At 51.6% G+C, this 18,329-nt stretch overlaps 1 protein-coding gene across 3 annotated transcripts in view; it reads right to left on the reverse strand.

The window, feature by feature from the left end:
- Window positions 1-1,407, reverse strand: part of NBEAL2 (neurobeachin like 2) — a 149,219-nt gene extending 147,812 nt beyond the window's left edge. For all 3 annotated transcript variants that reach the window (XM_077267882.1, XM_077267881.1, XM_077267880.1), the window contains exon 1: window positions 1,229-1,407. In XM_077267882.1, the coding sequence (XP_077123997.1) occupies window positions 1,229-1,279 (51 nt within the window). In that variant the 5' untranslated portion in view covers window positions 1,280-1,407. The remainder of the gene's footprint in view (window positions 1-1,228) is intronic.
- Window positions 1,408-18,329: the final 16,922 nt, after the last annotated feature.

Here is an 18,329-nt window from a genome sequence, read left to right on the forward strand (position 1 = left end):
CGGACCCCTATACACCAACAGCGCGCGGACCCCTATATACCCACAGCGCGTGGACCCCTATATACCCACAGCGCGCGGACCCCTATATACCCACAGCGCGTGGACCCCTATATACCCAGCAGGAGGGAATGACAAGGAGCTGGGGTCCCCCTGTTCTCTCCTGCCATGAAGGGGTTAACTCCGCTCTTACCACAGTCACAGCAAACAACAGGTGATGGACAATGAAAAAAGTGACCCCCCCACCCCCGTCTGCCGAATACCTGAAAAAGGGGACGTGCAGGGGGTCTCCAGGATAAGCAGGACGGCCACATGAGGACTCCGTGTCTGATTATTGGGGGCTGTACCTGTCTGGATTATTGGGGGCCGCACCTGTCTGGATTATCGGGGGCAATACCTGCCTGGATTATTGGAGGCCGTAACTGTATTATTGGGGGTTGTACCTGTATTATTGGGGGCCGTACCTATATTATTAGGGGCCGTACCTGTCTGGATTATTAGGGGCTGTACCTGTACTATTGGGGGCCGTACCTGTCTGGATTATTGGGGGACGTACCTGTCTGGATTATTGGGGGCCGCACCTGTCTGGATTATTGGGGGCCGCACCTGTCTGGATTATTGGGGGACGTACCTGTATGGATTATTGGGGGACGTACCTGTATGGATTATTGGGGGACGTACCTGTATGGATTATTGGGGGCCGTACCTGTATGGATTATTGGGGGCTGTACCTGTATGGATTATTGGGGGATGTACCTGTATGGATTATTGGGGGACTTACCTGTCTGGATTATTGGGGGCTGTACCTGTACTATTGGGGGCCGTACCTGTCTGGATTATTGGGGGCCGTATCTGTACTATTGGGGGCCGTACCTGTCTGGATTATTGGGGGACGTACCTGTATGGATTATTGGGGGACGTACCTGTATGGATTATTGGGGGACTTACCTGTCTGGATTATTAGGGGCTGTACCTGTACTATTGGGGGCCGTACCTGTCTGGATTATTGGGGGCCGTATCTGTCTGGATTATTGGGGGCTGTACCTGTATGGATTATTGGGGCGGCACCTGTATTATTGGGGGCTGTACCTGTATTATTGGGGGCTGCCAGTCACCTGCGGACACTTCCTGCCCCACCTGACAGTGACAGGAGCCCCCTCGCCTGCACCCCCCCCGTGCTGCTCCTCCTCCTGTCACGCGGGGGCCCCCGGGGGCCACACTCGCCGCTCACCTTGGTGAAGTAGAGGAGCCACAGTTCGTAGAGCTTCTCCTTGGACGCCATCCTCCCGCGCTCAGGCTGCGGTCCCGCCTCACGTCCGCACAGGCTCCGGCTCCATGTGTCTCCCCGGCAGGTGCGGGAGGTTGTGAGCTCCGGGAGGTGCGAGAGCAACAGAGGGGCCGAGAGCAGCCGCCTCCTCCCGGCGGAGACGGGCGGCACCGGGCGACACCTGCGGACACTGCCGGTACTGCAGGCGGCGGGAGACACGGCGTGAGACACGGAGAGAAACCCCAATACTGAGGAGACGAGAGACCACCGCAATACTGAGGGGACCGGAGAGACCACCGCAATACTGAGGGGACCGGAGAGACCACCGCAATACTGAGGGGACGGGAGAGACCACCCCAATACTGAGGGGACGGGAGAGACCACCGCAATACTGAGGAGACCGGAGAGACCACCGCAATACTGAGGGGACGGGAGAGACCACCGCAATACTGAGGAGACCGGAGAGACCACCGCAATACTGAGGGGACCGGAGAGACCACCGCAATACTGAGGGGACCGGAGAGACCACCGCAATACTGAGGGGACCGGAGAGACCACCGCAATACTGAGGGGACGGGAGAGACCACCGCAATACTGAGGGGACGGGAGAGACCCCAATACTGAGGGGACGGGAGAGACCCCAATACTGAGGGGACGGGAGAGACCCCAATACTGAGGGGACGGGAGAGACCCCAATACTGAGGAGACGGGAGAGAGAGAGACCACCGCAATACTGAGGGGACGGCAGAGACCACCGCAATACTGAGGGGACGGGAGAGACCCCAATACTGAGGGGACGGGAGAGACCACCACAATACTGAGGGGACGGGAGAGACCCCATTACTGAGGGGATGGGAGAGACCACCGCTATACTGAGGGGACCGGAGAGACCACCGCAATACTGAGGGGACCGGAGAGACCACCGCAATACTGAGGGGACGGGAGAGACCACCCCAATACTGAGGGGACGGGAGAGACCACCGCAATACTGAGGAGACCGGAGAGACCACCGCAATACTGAGGGGACGGGAGAGACCACCGCAATACTGAGGAGACCGGAGAGACCACCGCAATACTGAGGGGACCGGAGAGACCACCGCAATACTGAGGGGACCGGAGAGACCACCGCAATACTGAGGGGACCGGAGAGACCACCGCAATACTGAGGGGACGGGAGAGACCACCGCAATACTGAGGGGACGGGAGAGACCCCAATACTGAGGGGACGGGAGAGACCCCAATACTGAGGGGACGGGAGAGACCCCAATACTGAGGAGACGGGAGAGAGAGAGACCACCGCAATACTGAGGGGACGGCAGAGACCACCGCAATACTGAGGGGACGGGAGAGACCCCAATACTGAGGGGACGGGAGAGACCCCACTACTGAGGGGACGGGAGAGACCCCATTACTGAGGGGATGGGAGAGACCACCGCTATACTTAGGGGATGGGAGAGAGAGACCGCAATACTGAGGGGACGGGAGAGACCACCAATACTGAGGGGACGGGAGAGACCACCGCAATACTTAGGGGATGGGAGAGAGAGACCGCAATACTAAGGGGACGGGAGAGACCCCAATACTGAGGGGACGGGAGAGACCCCCAATACTGAGGGGACGGGAGAGAGAGACCCCAGTACTGAGGGGACGGGAGAGACCCAATACTGAGGGGACGGGAGAGACCACCGCAATACTGAGGGGACGGCAGAGACCACCACAATACTGAGGGGACGGGGGAGACCACCGAAATACTGAGGGGATGGCAGAGACCACCTCAATACTGAGGAGACGGGAGAGACCACCGCAATACTGAGGGGACGGGAGAGACCACCGCAATACTGAGGGGACGGGAGAGACCACCGCAATACTGAGGGGACGGGAGAGACCCGCAATACTGAGGGGATGGGAGAGACCCCCAATACTGAGGGGACGGGAGAGAGAGACCCCAGTACTGAGGGGACGGGAGAGACCCAATACTGAGGGGACGGGAGAGACCACCACAATACTGAGGGGACGGGAGAGACCACCGCAATACTGAGGGGACGGGAGAGACCCCAATACTGAGGGGACGGCAGAGACCACCACAATACTGAGGGGACGGGAGAGACCACCGCAATACTGAGGGGATGGCAGAGACCACCGCAATACTAAGGAGACGGGAGAGACCACCGCAATACTGAGGGGACGGGAGAGACCACCGCAATACTGAGGGGACGGGAGAGACTCCAATACTGAGGGGATGGGAGAGACCCCAATACTGAGGGGACGGGAGAGAGAGACCCCAGTACTGAGGGGACGGGAGAGACCCAATACTGAGGGGACGGGAGAGACCACCGCAATACTGAGGGGACGGCAGAGACCACCACAATACTGAGGGGACGGGAGAGACCACCGCAATACTGAGGGGATGGCAGAGACCACCTCAATACTGAGGAGACGGGAGAGACCACCGCAATACTGAGGGGACGGGAGAGACCACCGCAATACTGAGGGGACGGGAGAGACCACCGCAATACTGAGGGGACGGGAGAGACCCGCAATACTGAGGGGATGGGAGAGACCCCCAATACTGAGGGGACGGGAGAGAGAGACCCCAGTACTGAGGGGACGGGAGAGACCCAATACTGAGGGGACGGGAGAGACCACCACAATACTGAGGGGACGGGAGAGACCACCGCAATACTGAGGGGACGGGAGAGACCCCAATACTGAGGGGACGGCAGAGACCACCACAATACTGAGGGGACGGGAGAGACCACCGCAATACTGAGGGGATGGCAGAGACCACCGCAATACTAAGGAGACGGGAGAGACCATCGCAATACTGAGGGGACGGGAGAGACCACCGCAATACTGAGGGGACGGGAGAGACCCCAATACTGAGGGGACGGGAGAGACCACCACAATACTGAGGGGATGGGAGACAACACCGCAATACTGAGGGGACGGCAGAGACCACCACAATACTGAGGGGACGGGAGAGACCACCGCAATACTGAGGGGATGGCAGAGACCACCGCAATACTGAGGAGACGGGAGAGACCACCGCAATACTGAGGGGACGGGAGAGACCACCGCAATACTGAGGGGACGGGAGAGACCCCAATACTGAGAGGACGGGAGAGACCACCGCAATACTGAGGGGATGGGAGAGACCACCGCAATACTGTGGGGACGGCAGAGACCCCAATACTGAGGGGACGGGAGAGACCAAGACAATACTGAGGGGACGGGAGAGAGAGACCACCGCAATACTGAGGAGACGAGAGAAACCCCCAATACTGTGGGGACGGCAGAGACCCCAATACTGAGGGGACGGGAGACAACACCGCAATACTGAGGGGATGGCAGAGACCACCGCAATACTAAGGAGACGGGAGAGACCACCGCAATACTGAGGGGACGGGAGAGACCACCGCAATACTGAGGGGACGGGAGAGACCCCAATACTGAGGGGACGGGAGAGACCACCACAATACTGAGGGGATGGGAGACAACACCGCAATACTGAGGGGATGGCAGAGACCACCACAATACTGAGGGGACGGGAGAGACCACCGCAATACTGAGGGGATGGCAGAGACCACCGCAATACTGAGGAGACGGGAGAGACCACCGCAATACTGAGGGGACGGGAGAGACCACCGCAATACTGAGGGGACGGGAGAGACCCCAATACTGAGAGGACGGGAGAGACCACCGCAATACTGAGGGGATGGGAGAGACCACCGCAATACTGTGGGGACGGCAGAGACCCCAATACTGAGGGGACGGGAGAGACCAAGACAATACTGAGGGGACGGGAGAGAGAGACCACCGCAATACTGAGGAGACGAGAGAAACCCCCAATACTGTGGGGACGGCAGAGACCCCAATACTGAGGGGACGGGAGACAACACCGCAATACTGTGGGGACGGGAGAGACGCCAATACTGAGGGGACGGGAGAGACGCCAATACTGAGGGGACGGGAGAGACCCCAATACTGAGGGGACGAGAGAGACCCCAATACTGAGGGGACGGGAGAGACCCCAATACTGAGGGGACGAGAGAGACCCCAATACTGAGGGGACGGGAGAGACCACCGCAATACTGAGGGGACGGGAGAGACCCCAATACTGAGGGGACGGGAGAGACCACCACAATACTGAGGGGACAGGAGAGATCCCAATACTGAAGGGACGGGAGAGACCCCCAATACTGAGGGGACGGGAGAGAGAGACCCTAGTACTGAGGGGACGGGAGAGACCACCGCAATACTGAGGGGACGGGAGAGACCCCAATACTGAGGGGACGGGAGAGACCACCGCAATACTGAGGGAACGGGAGAGACCCCAATACTGAGGGGACGGGAGAGACCCCAATACTGAAGGGACGGGAGAGACCCCCAATACTGAGGGGACGGGTGAGAAAGACCCCAGTACTGAGGGGACGGGAGAGACCACCGCAATACTGGGGACGGGAGAGACCCCAATACTGAGGGGACGGGAGAGACCCCAATACTGAGGGGACAGGAGAAACCCCAATACTGTGGGGACGGGAGAGACGCCCAATACTGAGGGGACGGGAAAGACCACCGCAATACTGAGGGGACGGGAGAGACCCCAATACTGAGGGGACGGGAGAGACCACCGCAATACTGAGGGGATGGGAGAGACCACCGCAATACTGAGGGGATGGGAGAGACCACCGCAATACTGAGGGGACGGGAGAGACCACCGCAATACTGAGGGGACGGGAGAGACCCCAATACTGAGGGGACGGGAGTGACCACCACAATACTGAGGGGATGGGAGAGACCACCGCAATACTGAGGGGACGGGAGAGACCACCGCTATACTTAGGGGATAGGAGAGAGAGACCGCAATACTGAGGGGACGGGAGAGACCACCGCAATACTGGGGGACGGGAGAGAGAGACCCCCAATACTGAGGGGACGGGAGAGACCACCGCAATACTGAGGAGACGAGAGAAACCCCCAATACTGTGGGGACGGCAGAGACCCCAATACTGAGGGGACGGGAGACAACACCGCAATACTGTGGGGACGGGAGAGACGCCAATACTGAGGGGACGGGAGAGACGCCAATACTGAGGGGACGGGAGAGACCCCAATACTGAGGGGACGAGAGAGACCCCAATACTGAGGGGACGGGAGAGACCCCAATACTGAGGGGACGAGAGAGACCCCAATACTGAGGGGACGGGAGAGACCACCGCAATACTGAGGGGACGGGAGAGACCCCAATACTGAGGGGACGGGAGAGACCACCACAATACTGAGGGGACAGGAGAGATCCCAATACTGAAGGGACGGGAGAGACCCCCAATACTGAGGGGACGGGAGAGAGAGACCCTAGTACGTAGGGGACGGGAGAGACCACCGCAATACTGAGGGGACGGGAGAGACCCCAATACTGAGGGGACGGGAGAGACCACCGCAATACTGAGGGGACGGGAGAGACCCCAATACTGAGGGGACGGGAGAGACCCCAATACTGAAGGGACGGGAGAGACCCCCAATACTGAGGGGACGGGTGAGAAAGACCCCAGTACTGAGGGGACGGGAGAGACCACCGCAATACTGGGGACGGGAGAGACCCCAATACTGAGGGGACGGGAGAGACCCCAATACTGAGGGGACAGGAGAAACCCCAATACTGTGGGGACGGGAGAGACGCCCAATACTGAGGGGACGGGAAAGACCACCGCAATACTGAGGGGACGGGAGAGACCCCAATACTGAGGGGACGGGAGAGACCACCGCAATACTGAGGGGATGGGAGAGACCACCGCAATACTGAGGGGACGGGAGAGACCACCGCAATACTGAGGGGACGGGAGAGACCCCAATACTGAGGGGACGGGAGTGACCACCACAATACTGAGGGGATGGGAGAGACCACCGCAATACTGAGGGGACGGGAGAGACCACCGCTATACTTAGGGGATAGGAGAGAGAGACCGCAATACTGAGGGGACGGGAGAGACCACCGCAATACTGGGGGACGGGAGAGAGAGACCCCCAATACTGAGGGGACGGGAGAGACCACCGCAATACTGAGGGGACGGGAGAGACCCCAATACTGAGGAGACTGTAAAGACCACCGCAATACTGAGGAGACTGGAGAGAGACCCCAATACTGGGGACGGGAGAGAGAGACCCCCAATACTGATGCAACGGGAGAGACCACAATACTAGAGAAACCCCCAATACTGAAGAAACGGGAGAGAGAGACTCAGACAGGAAAGACGCCAATACTGAAGAGACAGCAGAGACCCCAATGCTGATGAGACTGGGGGAGATTGACCCAATACAGATGATAAGGAGCGATAGGGGACCCAATACTGGAGAAATAGGGACCGACCCTGTTGTGAATTCTGCTCTTGGGCTCCCTCCGGTGGTTGTAAGTGGTAGCACTGCTGTCTTTGAATCGCAGCATTTATCAGGTGTGTTCACTTTTTGCAATTTTGACTGGGCTATTTAGTCTTGCTTCACCCTTTAGTCAGTGCCAGTTGTCCATTGTTCCTGGAGGATTCACATCCCTGCCTGGTCTCTTCTGCTTTGCAGTTCATTTCAACAAAGATAAGTTCTGGCCTTGATTTTTGCTGTCCACATGCTGTGGCCTTATTGTTCAGTTCTTTTCCATGTTTTTGTCTTGTCCAGCTTGGTCTGTATAAGGATTTGTTTAGCCAAGCTGGTATCTCTGGAGATGCAGATATACCCTCCATATCTTTAGTTAGCTGTGGAGATTTTGTATTTTCTGTGGTGGATATTTTCTAGTGTTTTAATACTGACCGCATAGTTCTCGGTCCTATCCTTTCTATTTAACTAGAAGTGGCCTCCTTTGCTAAATTCTGATTTCAGTCTGTGTATGTTTTTCCCTCTCCTCTCACAGTCAATATTTGTGGGGGGCTGTCTATCCTTTGGGGATTTTTTCTGAGGCAAGATAGTTTTCCCTTTTCTATCTCTAGGGGTAATTAGTCCTCCGGCTGTGTCGAGATGTCTAGGGAGTGCTAGGTACATTCCACGGCTACTTCTAGTTGCGGTGTTAGGTTCAGGGTCTGCGGTCAGTACAGGTACCACCTTCTCCAGAGTACGTCTCATGCTGCTCCTAGGCCACCAGATCATAACAGTACAACTGGCCAACAATGAGTTAACCGCAACTCAGAAGAAGGGAAGGAAAGTGCTGAGCCATTTTTTTTTCTGTAGTCTGTTGTGTTTTTTTTTTTTTTCTTCCCTCTTTGCCTCTGGGTGGCTCAGGAGTTCGGCGCTGGTATGGATGTTCAGGGATTGGCTTCTCGTGTGGATCAACTTGCTGCTAGAGTACAGGGTATTTCCGATTATATCGTTCAGACTCCGGTTTTAGAGCCTAGAATTCCAACTCCTGATTTGTTTTTTGGGGATAGGTCCAAATTTCTGAGCTTTAAAAATAACTGTAAACTGTTTTTTGCTCTGAAACCCCGTTCCTCTGGTGATCCCATCCAGCAGGTTAAAATTATTATATCTCTGCTGCGTGGTGACCCCCAGGATTGGGCATTTGCCCTAGAACCTGGGAATCCGGCGTTGCTTAATGTAGACACCTTTTTTCAGGCGCTTGGGTTATTGTATGACGAACCTAATTCAGTGGATCATGCTGAGAAGACCTTGCTGGCCCTGTCTCAGGGTCAAGAAGCGGCAGAATCATATTGCCAGAAGTTTAGAAAATGGTCTGTACTGACTAAATGGAATGAGGATGCCTTGGCGGCAATTTTCAGAAAGGGTCTTTCTGAATCCGTTAAAGATGTTATGGTGGGGTTCCCCACGCCTGCTGGTCTGAGTGATTCTATGTCTCTGGCCATTCAGATTGATCGGCGCGAGCGCAGAGTTGTGCACACTGTGGCGTTGCCTTCCGAGCAGAGTCCTGAGCCTATGCAGTGTGATAGGATCGTGTCTAGAGCTGAACGACAAGGATTCAGACGTCAGAATAGGTTGTGTTTTTACTGCGGCGATTCTGCTCATGTTATTTCTGATTGCCCTAAGCGTACCAAGAGAATCGCTAGTTCTGTTACCATCAGTACTGTACAACCTAAATTTCTGTTATCTGTGACCCTGATCTGATCGTTATCGTCATTTTCTGTCATGGCATTTGTGGATTCAGGCGCCGCTCTAAACTTAATGGACTTAGATTTTGCCACACGTTGTGGTTTCCCCTTGCAGCCTTTGCAGAGTCCTATTCCTTTGAGGGGCATTGATGCTACACCGTTGGCTAAAAATAAACCTCAGTTTTGGACACAGCTGACCATGTGCATGGCGCCAGCCCATCCGGAAGATTGTAGTTTTCTGGTGTTGCATAATTTGCATGATGCTATTGTGCTGGGTTTTCCATGGTTACAGGTGCATAATCCGGTATTAGATTGGAAATCTATGTCTGTGACTAGTTGGGGTTGTCAGGGGGTTCATGGTGACGTTCCTTTGATGTCAATTGCCTCCTCCCCCTCTTCTGAAGTCCCTGAGTTTTTGTCAGATTTCCAGGATGTATTTGATGAGCCCAAGTCCAGTTCCCTTCCACCGCATAGGGACTGTGATTGTGCTATTGACTTGATTCCAGGCTGTAAGTTCCCTAAGGGCCGACTTTTCAACCTGTCTGTGCCAGAACATACCGCCATGCGGAGCTATGTTAAGGAGTCCTTGGAGAAGGGGCATATTCGGCCATCTTCTTCACCATTGGGAGCAGGGGGGTTTTTTGTTGCCAAAAAAGATGGCTCCTTGAGACCCTGTATTGATTATCGCCTCTTGAATAAGATCACGGTCAAATTCCAATACCCTTTGCCTTTGCTTTCTGATCTGTTTGCTAGGATTAAGGGGGCTAGTTGGTTTACTAAGATTGACCTTCGAGGGGCATATAATCTTGTTCGTATTAAGCAGGGTGACGAATGGAAAACAGCATTTAATACGCCCGAAGGCCATTTTGAATACCTTGTGATGCCATTCGGACTCTCTAATGCTCCATCTGTGTTTCAGTCCTTCATGCATGATATATTTCGGAATTATCTTGATAAATTCATGATTGTATATTTGGATGATATTTTGATTTTTTCAGATGATTGGGAGTCTCATGTGAAACAAGTCAGGATGGTATTTCAGATCCTTCGTGATAATGCCTTGTTTGTGAAGGGGTCTAAGTGCCTCTTTGGAGTACAGAAGATTTCTTTTTTGGGCTTCATTTTTTTTCCCTCATCTATAGAAATGGATCCGGTTAAGGTTCAGGCCATTCATGACTGGATCCAGCCCACATCCGTGAAGAGCCTTCAGAAATTTTTGGGCTTTGCTAATTTTTATCGCCGTTTCATTGCCAACTTCTCCAGTGTGGTTAAACCCCTGACCGATTTGACGAAGAAAGGCGCTGATGTGACGAATTGGTCCTCTGCGGCTGTTTCTGCCTTTCAGGAGCTTAAACGCCGATTTACTTCTGCCCCTGTGTTGCGTCAGCCGGATGTTTCTCTTCCTTTTCAGGTTGAGGTTGATGCTTCTGAGATTGGGGCAGGGGCCGTTTTGTCTCAGAGGAATTCTGATGGTTCCTTGATGAAACCGTGTGCCTTCTTTTCTCGAAAGTTTTCGCCTGCGGAACGCAATTATGATGTCAGCAATCGTGAGTTGTTGGCTATGAAGTGGACATTTGAGGAGTGGCGACATTGGCTTGAGGGGGCCAAGCACCGTATTGTGGTCTTGACCGATCATAAGAATCTGATTTATTTCGAGTCTGCCAAACGGCTGAATCCTAGACAGGCCCGATGGTCCCTGTTTTTCTCCCGTTTTGATTTTGTGGTCTCGTATCTTCCGGGTTCTAAGAATGTTAAGACTGATGCCCTCTCTAGGAGCTTTTTGCCTGATTCTCCTGGGGTCCTTGAGCCGGTTGGTATTCTGAAGGAAGGGGTGATTCTTTCTGCCATCTCCCCTGATTTACGACGGGTTCTTCAGAAATTTCAGGCTGATAAACCTGACCGCTGTCCAGTGGGGAAATTGTTTGTTCCTGACAGATGGACTAGTAAAGTGATTTCGGAGGTTCATTGTTCTGTGTTAGCCGGTCATCCTGGGATTTTTGGTACCAGAGATTTGGTTGGTAGGTCCTTTTGGTGGCCTTCTTTGTCACGGGATGTGTGTTCTTTTGTGCAGTCCTGTGGGACTTGTGCGCGGGCCAAGCCTTGCTGTTCCCGTGCTAGTGGGTTGCTTTTGCCTTTGCCGGTCCCGGAGAGGCCTTGGACGCATATTTCTATGGATTTTATTTCGGATCTTCCGGTTTCCCAGAGGATGTCAGTTATCTGGGTGGTTTGTGACCGGTTTTCTAAGATGGTTCATTTGGTACCTTTGCCTAAATTGCCTTCCTCTTCTGATTTGGTTCCGTTGTTTTTTCAGCATGTGGTTCGTTTGCATGGTATTCCGGAGAATATTGTGTCCGATAGAGGTTCCAGTTTGTTTCTAGGTTTTGGCGGGCCTTTTGTGCTAGGCTGGGCATTGATTTGTCTTTTTCTTCCGCATTTCATCCTCAGACAAATGGCCAAACCGAGCGAACTAATCAGACTTTGGAAACTTATTTGAGATGCTTTGTGTCGACAGATCAGGATGATTGGGTGGCTTTCTTGCCATTGGCCGAGTTTGCCCTTAATAATCGGGCTAGTTCTGCTACCTTGGTTTCACCCTTCTTTTGTAACTCTGGTTTTCATCCTCGTTTTTCTTTGGGGCAGGTTGAGCCTTCTGATTGTCCTGGGGTGGACTCTGTGGTTGACAGGTTGCAGCAAATTTGGGCTCATGTTGTTGACAATTTGGTGTTGTCTCAGGAGGGGGCTCAACGTTTTGCTAACCGTCGTCGGTGTGTTGGTTCCCGGCTTCGGGTTGGGGATTTGGTCTGGTTGTCTTCCCGTCATGTCCCTATGACGGTTTCTTCCCCTAAGTTTAAGCCTCGGTTTATTGGCCCTTATAGGATTTCTGAGATTATCAATCCAGTGTATTTTCGTTTGGCCCTTCCAGCCTCTTTTTCCATCCATAATGTTTTTCATAGATCTTTGTTGCGGAAATATGTGGTGCCCGTTGTTCCCTCTGTTGATCCTCCTGCCCCGGTGTTGATTGATGGGGAGTTGGAGTATGTGGTTGAGAAGATTTTGGATTCTCGTTTTTCGAGGCGGAAGCTTCAGTATCTTGTCAAATGGAAGGGTTATGGCCAGGAGGATAATTCTTGGGTTGTTGCCTCCGATGTTCATGCTGATGATTTGGTTTGTGCCTTTCATTTGGCTCGTCCGGATCGGCCTGGGGGCTCTGGTGAGGGTTCGGTGACCCCTCCTCAAGGGGGGGGTACTGTTGTGAATTCTGCTCTTGGGCTCCCTCCGGTGGTTGTAAGTGGTAGCGCTGCTGTCTCTGAATCGCAGCATTCATCAGGTGTGTTCACTTTTTGCAATTTTGACTGGGCTATTTAGTCTTGCTTCACCCTTTAGTCAGTGCCAGTTGTCCATTGTTCCTGGAGCATTCACATCTCTGCCTGGTCTCTTCTGCTTTGCAGTTCATTTCAACAAAGATAAGTTCTGGCCTTGATTTTTGCTGTCCACATGCTGTGGCCTTATTGTTCAGTTCTTTTCCATGTTTTGTCTTGTCCAGCTTGGTCTGTATAAGGATTTGTTTAGCCAAGCTGGTATCTCTGGAGATGCAGATATACCCTCCATATCTTTAGTTAGCTGTGGATATTTTGCATTTTCTGTGGTGGATATTTTCTAGTGTTTTAATACTGACCGCATAGTACTTGGTCCTATCCTTTCTATTTAGCTAGAAGTGGTCTCCTTTGCTAAATTCTCATTTCAGTCTGTGTATGTTTTTTCCCTCTCCTCTCACAGTCAATATTTGTGGGGGGCTGTGTATCCTTTGGGGATTTTCTCTGAGGCAAGATAGTTTTCCCTTTTCTATCTCTAGGGGTAATTAGTCCTCCGGCTGTGTTGAGATGTCTAGGGAGCGCTAGGTACATTCCACTGCTACTTCTAGTTGCGGTGTTAAGTTCAGGGTCTGCGGTCAGTACAGGTACCACCTTCTCCAGAGTACGTCTCATGCTGCTCTTAGGCCACCAGATCATAACACGACCCCAATATTGAGAAGACAGGGTGTGAGTGACCCCAATACTGAGGAAATGGGGAGAGAGACCCCAATATTAAGGAGCTGAGGATGGAGTGACCCCAGTACTATGGAGACAGGGAGAGAGTGACCCCAGTACTGAGGAGATAGGGTGACAGGGACTGACCTAAATTCTGAGGAGATGGGGATACATGGACTGAGCCCAACACTGAGCAGATAGTGACCGCACCTCAATTGTGACCCCAAAACTGAGGAGACGGGAAGATAGAGGCCAAACCTAAGGCTGCGGTCACACGCTCAGTATTTGGTCAGTATTTTACGTCAGTATTTGTAGCCAAAACCAGGAGTGGGACAATTAGAGGAAAAGTGTAATAGAAACATCTGCACCACTTCTGCATTTATCACCCACTGCTGGTTTTGGCTACAAATACTGATGTAAAATTCTGACCAAATACTGAGGGTGTGACGGCAGCCTCACAAGTGCTTGTGGCGTGTAAAGAAAATGATCAGAGATTTTTTTCTAATTATTTTAAAAATATAAATCTAAATAAAATTCTGACTGACCAATCGCCTCCAGAAGTCACATAACTAGTTCATGGCGTCCACCTGGGTGTGATTTATTCTCAGTAGAACTACAGCTGTTCTGTGAAAGCTTCAGAGGTTTGTGTGAGATCATTAGGGGTCAAACCGCATCATGAAAACCAAGGAGCTCACCCGACAGGTCAGGGATAAAGTTGTGGAGAAGAGTAAACCTGGGTTAGGTTATAAAAAAATAGCCCAAGCCGTGAACATCTCACAGAGCAGTGATCAATCCATCATCCAATAATGGAATGAGTATGGCCCAGCTGTAAACCTACCAAGACATGGCCATCACCTAAACTGATATCCCAAGCAAGGGGAGCACTAATGAGAGAGGCAGATAAGAGGCCCATGGTCACTGGAGGAGCTGCAGAGATCCACAGCTCGGGGGAGAATCTGTCCACAGGACGACTATTAGTCATATTCAAACCTAATGTGACCTTTATGGAAGAGCGTCAAGAAGACATTTTTGAAACCCATAAGAAATCCCGTTTGCAGTTTGCAAAAAGCCATGTAGGGGACCAAAATTAAAAACTTGGACAAAATCGTGGGCCAACCTTGATATTTATTGAAAAATGTTTATAATTGAGAACATTCTTCTTTATCAAATATAATGATTAAACTTTTTGTGTGGAAGCAAACTTAAAGGGCTTGTCCCATGAACAAAGTACAGACTGCGGAGACCCATGTGTCATAACTAGTACCTTCCCCCCTACCACCGATCCCGAAAAGACAACGCGAACAGGCTCGGATGGGTTGAACTAGTCGGTCACAGTTTATTAATTTGATAAGCAGGGAGGGGCAAATTACATTTCGCAACGGGCTCACAGTCATGGGCCCTGTCTGCGACCGACAGGCGGCCAGTCAATGAGCGGCTACGAAGCTTCGCCCCTCCCTCCATTTCCACTGTGACTTAAAAATAACAGTATTATTATCGTCAGCTTTAGATTTCAAGTATTAAAACATTTTTTAAACAACATAAAAAACATTAGCAAATATGTAGGGGAGGGAGGGTGGGACAATTGCTTCCAGAGGGTCAGCCGGGGAGAAAGAGGAAGGAACTGACCCCGGCACCTGGATTTAACCTTTGTGGGTGTGGCCAGACGCCCCTTCCTCTCTCTTCCCGTTGGTCCGCTGGGCGTCCCAATTAGTGCATCACCTGGGGGAGTAGTGTGAGGGGGGAATAGGCACTGCACGGTGTTTCCTATTAGCTTCTTCCATAAGGGGCTCCGCAGTCAGAGGCACATTCCCTATGCGGTACTGTGCCTGCCATTTTATCAATAGATTTTAGAATAAAAATAGCACATAATCACAAATGGAGAATACTGGAATAATAGAATATGTTATGTAACAGCAGTGACAAGCATATGGCCCAACAGTCTAATATAAACATGTAATAGCAAAAGGTTAAAAAAACTTGAATGAGTAAGTATAATGGGCCCCATATAGTCCTCCATATAGTATAATGGGCCCCACATAGACCTCAATACAGTAAAATGGGCCCCACGTAGTCCTCCATACAGTATAATGGGCGCCACATAGTCCTCCTTACAGTATAATGGGCCCCACATAGTCCTCCATACAGTAAAATGGGCCCCACATAGTCCTCCTTACAGTATAATGGTCCCCACATAGTGCTCCATACAGTATAATGGAGCCAACATAATCCTCCATACATTGTGTCTTGCTCAGTGGTGGTCGGGCTCGGCCTCCTCACCTCTGCCATGTCTCTGAGCACTGAACACCTTGCACTTCTGTGTCTTGCTCAGTGGTGGTCGGGCTCGGCCTCCTCATCTCAGCTGTGTCTCTGAGCACTGAGCACCTTGTACTTCTGTGTCTTGCTCAGTGGTGGTCGGGCTCGGCTTCCTCATCTCGGCCGTGTCTCTGAGCACTGAACACCTTGTACTTCTGTGCCTTGCTCACTGGTGGTCGGGCTCAGCCTCCTCACCTCGGCCGTGTCTCTGAGCACTGAGCACCTTGTACTTGTGTCTTGCTCAGTGGTGGTCGGGCTCGGCCTCCTCACCTCGGCCGTGTCTCTGAGCACTGAGCACCTTGTACTTCTGTGTCTTGCTCAGTGGTGGTCGGGCTCAGCCTCCTCACCTCACCTCGGCCGTGTCTCTGAGCACCTTGTACTTGTGTCTTGTTCAGTGGTGGTCGGGCTCGGCCTCCTCACCTCGGCCGTGTCTCTGAACACCTTGTACTTCTGTGTCTTGCTCAGTGGTGGTTGGGCTCAGCCTCCTCACCTCGGCCGTGTCTCTGAGCACTGAGCAACTTGTACTTTGTCTTGCTCAGTGGTGGTCGGGCTCGGCCTCCTCACTTCGGCAGTGTCTCTGAGCACTGAGCAACTTGTACTTGGGTCTTGCTCAGTGGTGGTCGGGCTCGGCCTCCTCACCTCGGTCGTGTCTCTGAGCACTGAACACCTTGTACTTGGGTCTTGCTCAGTGGTGGTCGGGCTCGTCCTCCTCACTTCGGCAGTGTCTCTGAGCACTGAGCAACTTGTACTTGGGTCTTGCTCAGTGGTGGTCGGGCTCGGCCTCCTCACCTCGGCCGTGTCTCTGAGCACTGAACACCTTGTACTTGTGTCTTGCTCAGTGGTGGTCGGGCTCGGCCTCCTCACCTCGGCTGTGTCTCTGAGCACTGAACATCTTGCCTGATAATTCTGCACGTGGTGCACAGCGCATGTAACATATACGCTGCTGATATAATACTGCTATAAGCGATGGGGACTTCAGACTCTGGGACGATGCTCCCTGCTGGGAGATTTCTGCACTCTCGTCCTAATGTATACGGCCCTATAGGACATTCTGTTTACAGAAATACCTCTAAATGAACATCCCTTTAAAGGTCCTGATGTCTGAAGGTTTTGAAGCGATAATAATGTACATTTCCTAAAACCGATATAAATCGATTGTACCCAATTAGATGAAGCCGCTCACTCCAGGATTCCTCATCTTAATTTATTTTCTTCCTTGAACTTCTACTGTTCGGTATAAAGCCCTAGATCATAGCTGGAGGCGCTGTTGTATTAGTATCTATGGCAAATCAATGCTCTCATTAGTGGTGGGCAGCGGTACTGCAACTGATCATACATGTTTAACCCCTTAACGAGCTCTGATGTGTATATCCATCATAGGTCGCTTCCCTCTCTTTACTGTGGGCTGTGGACACAGCTTTTGCGGCACATGACAGATTATCTGATCAGCTGACATGTGCCCCTAACAGCCGCGGATGGAATCGCGATGCATTCGTGGCTGTTAACCAGTTAAATGCTGCTGTAAATCTCTGACAGCGGCATTTAACTCGCGCAAACTGGATGCGCAACTTAGCTCTGCCTTCGGCGCCCTTGTCACATGATCGCGGGTTGGCATGACAGCTTGGAGTCTGCAGGAGACCCCCGTGGTTGTCGTTGCCTGGTGGCTGGTGCTCATAGCAGGTGATTATTTTTGTTATACATAGCAGGGCTGCAGAGCAATGTGTAACACAAGCCATGAGATGATCGTGGCTTCTAGTCTCGTATGGACACTATTGAAGCCAGTGGGGGAAAAAAGTTTTTTAAAATATTTAAAAAATTTCAAAAATATTAAAAGTTCAAATCACCCCCCTTTTTGCCCCATTCAAATAATTAATAAAAAATACAGTTATTTGGTATCACCACATTCAGAATCATCCGATCTATCAAGATAAAAATAATCCGATCGGTAAACGGCGTAATGAAAAATCTATGCACCAGAATTGTGGGTTTTTGTGTTTTTGCAACATTGCAATAACGGGCGATCAAAAGATTATATCTGCACCAGAATGGTATCAATAAAACTTCAGCTTGTTGCGCAAAAAATGAGCCCTCACCCAACCCGAGATCACGAAAAATGGAGACGCTACGGTACAGATATCGGAAAATGGCGGGGATTTTTATTGCAAACTTTGGATTTTTTTCACCAATTAAATAAGAAAGAACCTAGACATGTTTGGTGTCTATAAACTCATAATGACCGGGAGAATCATAATCGCATGGTGAACCTGGTGAAAAACTATTGTAGGATTGCACTTTTTTTGCAATTTCACAACATTTACAATGTTTTGCCGTTTTGCAGTACACGATATGTGGTGTCAATCAAAACTACAACTCGTCCCGCAAAAAGAAAAACCCTCACATGGCAACATGGAAGGAAAAATATAAAAGTTATGGCTCTGGAAAAAAGGGGAGGAAAAAATGGAAACCCAAAAACAGAAATACCCCTGGTCTTTAAGGGGTTAAACTGCTATGTCAGTGTTGTGTCACGTTGATTGTCACCAGTGTGGGGCGCTCTACAAGACACAGTGACTCTTATAAGATGATTGATTTCCTTTCTATGAGCAAATAACGAGCCCAGGACATGCCACCATGCGACTGACC

The sequence above is a fragment of the Ranitomeya variabilis genome, chromosome 6 (assembly GCF_051348905.1).
Source record: "Ranitomeya variabilis isolate aRanVar5 chromosome 6, aRanVar5.hap1, whole genome shotgun sequence".
Lineage (NCBI taxonomy): Eukaryota > Metazoa > Chordata > Amphibia > Anura > Dendrobatidae > Ranitomeya > Ranitomeya variabilis.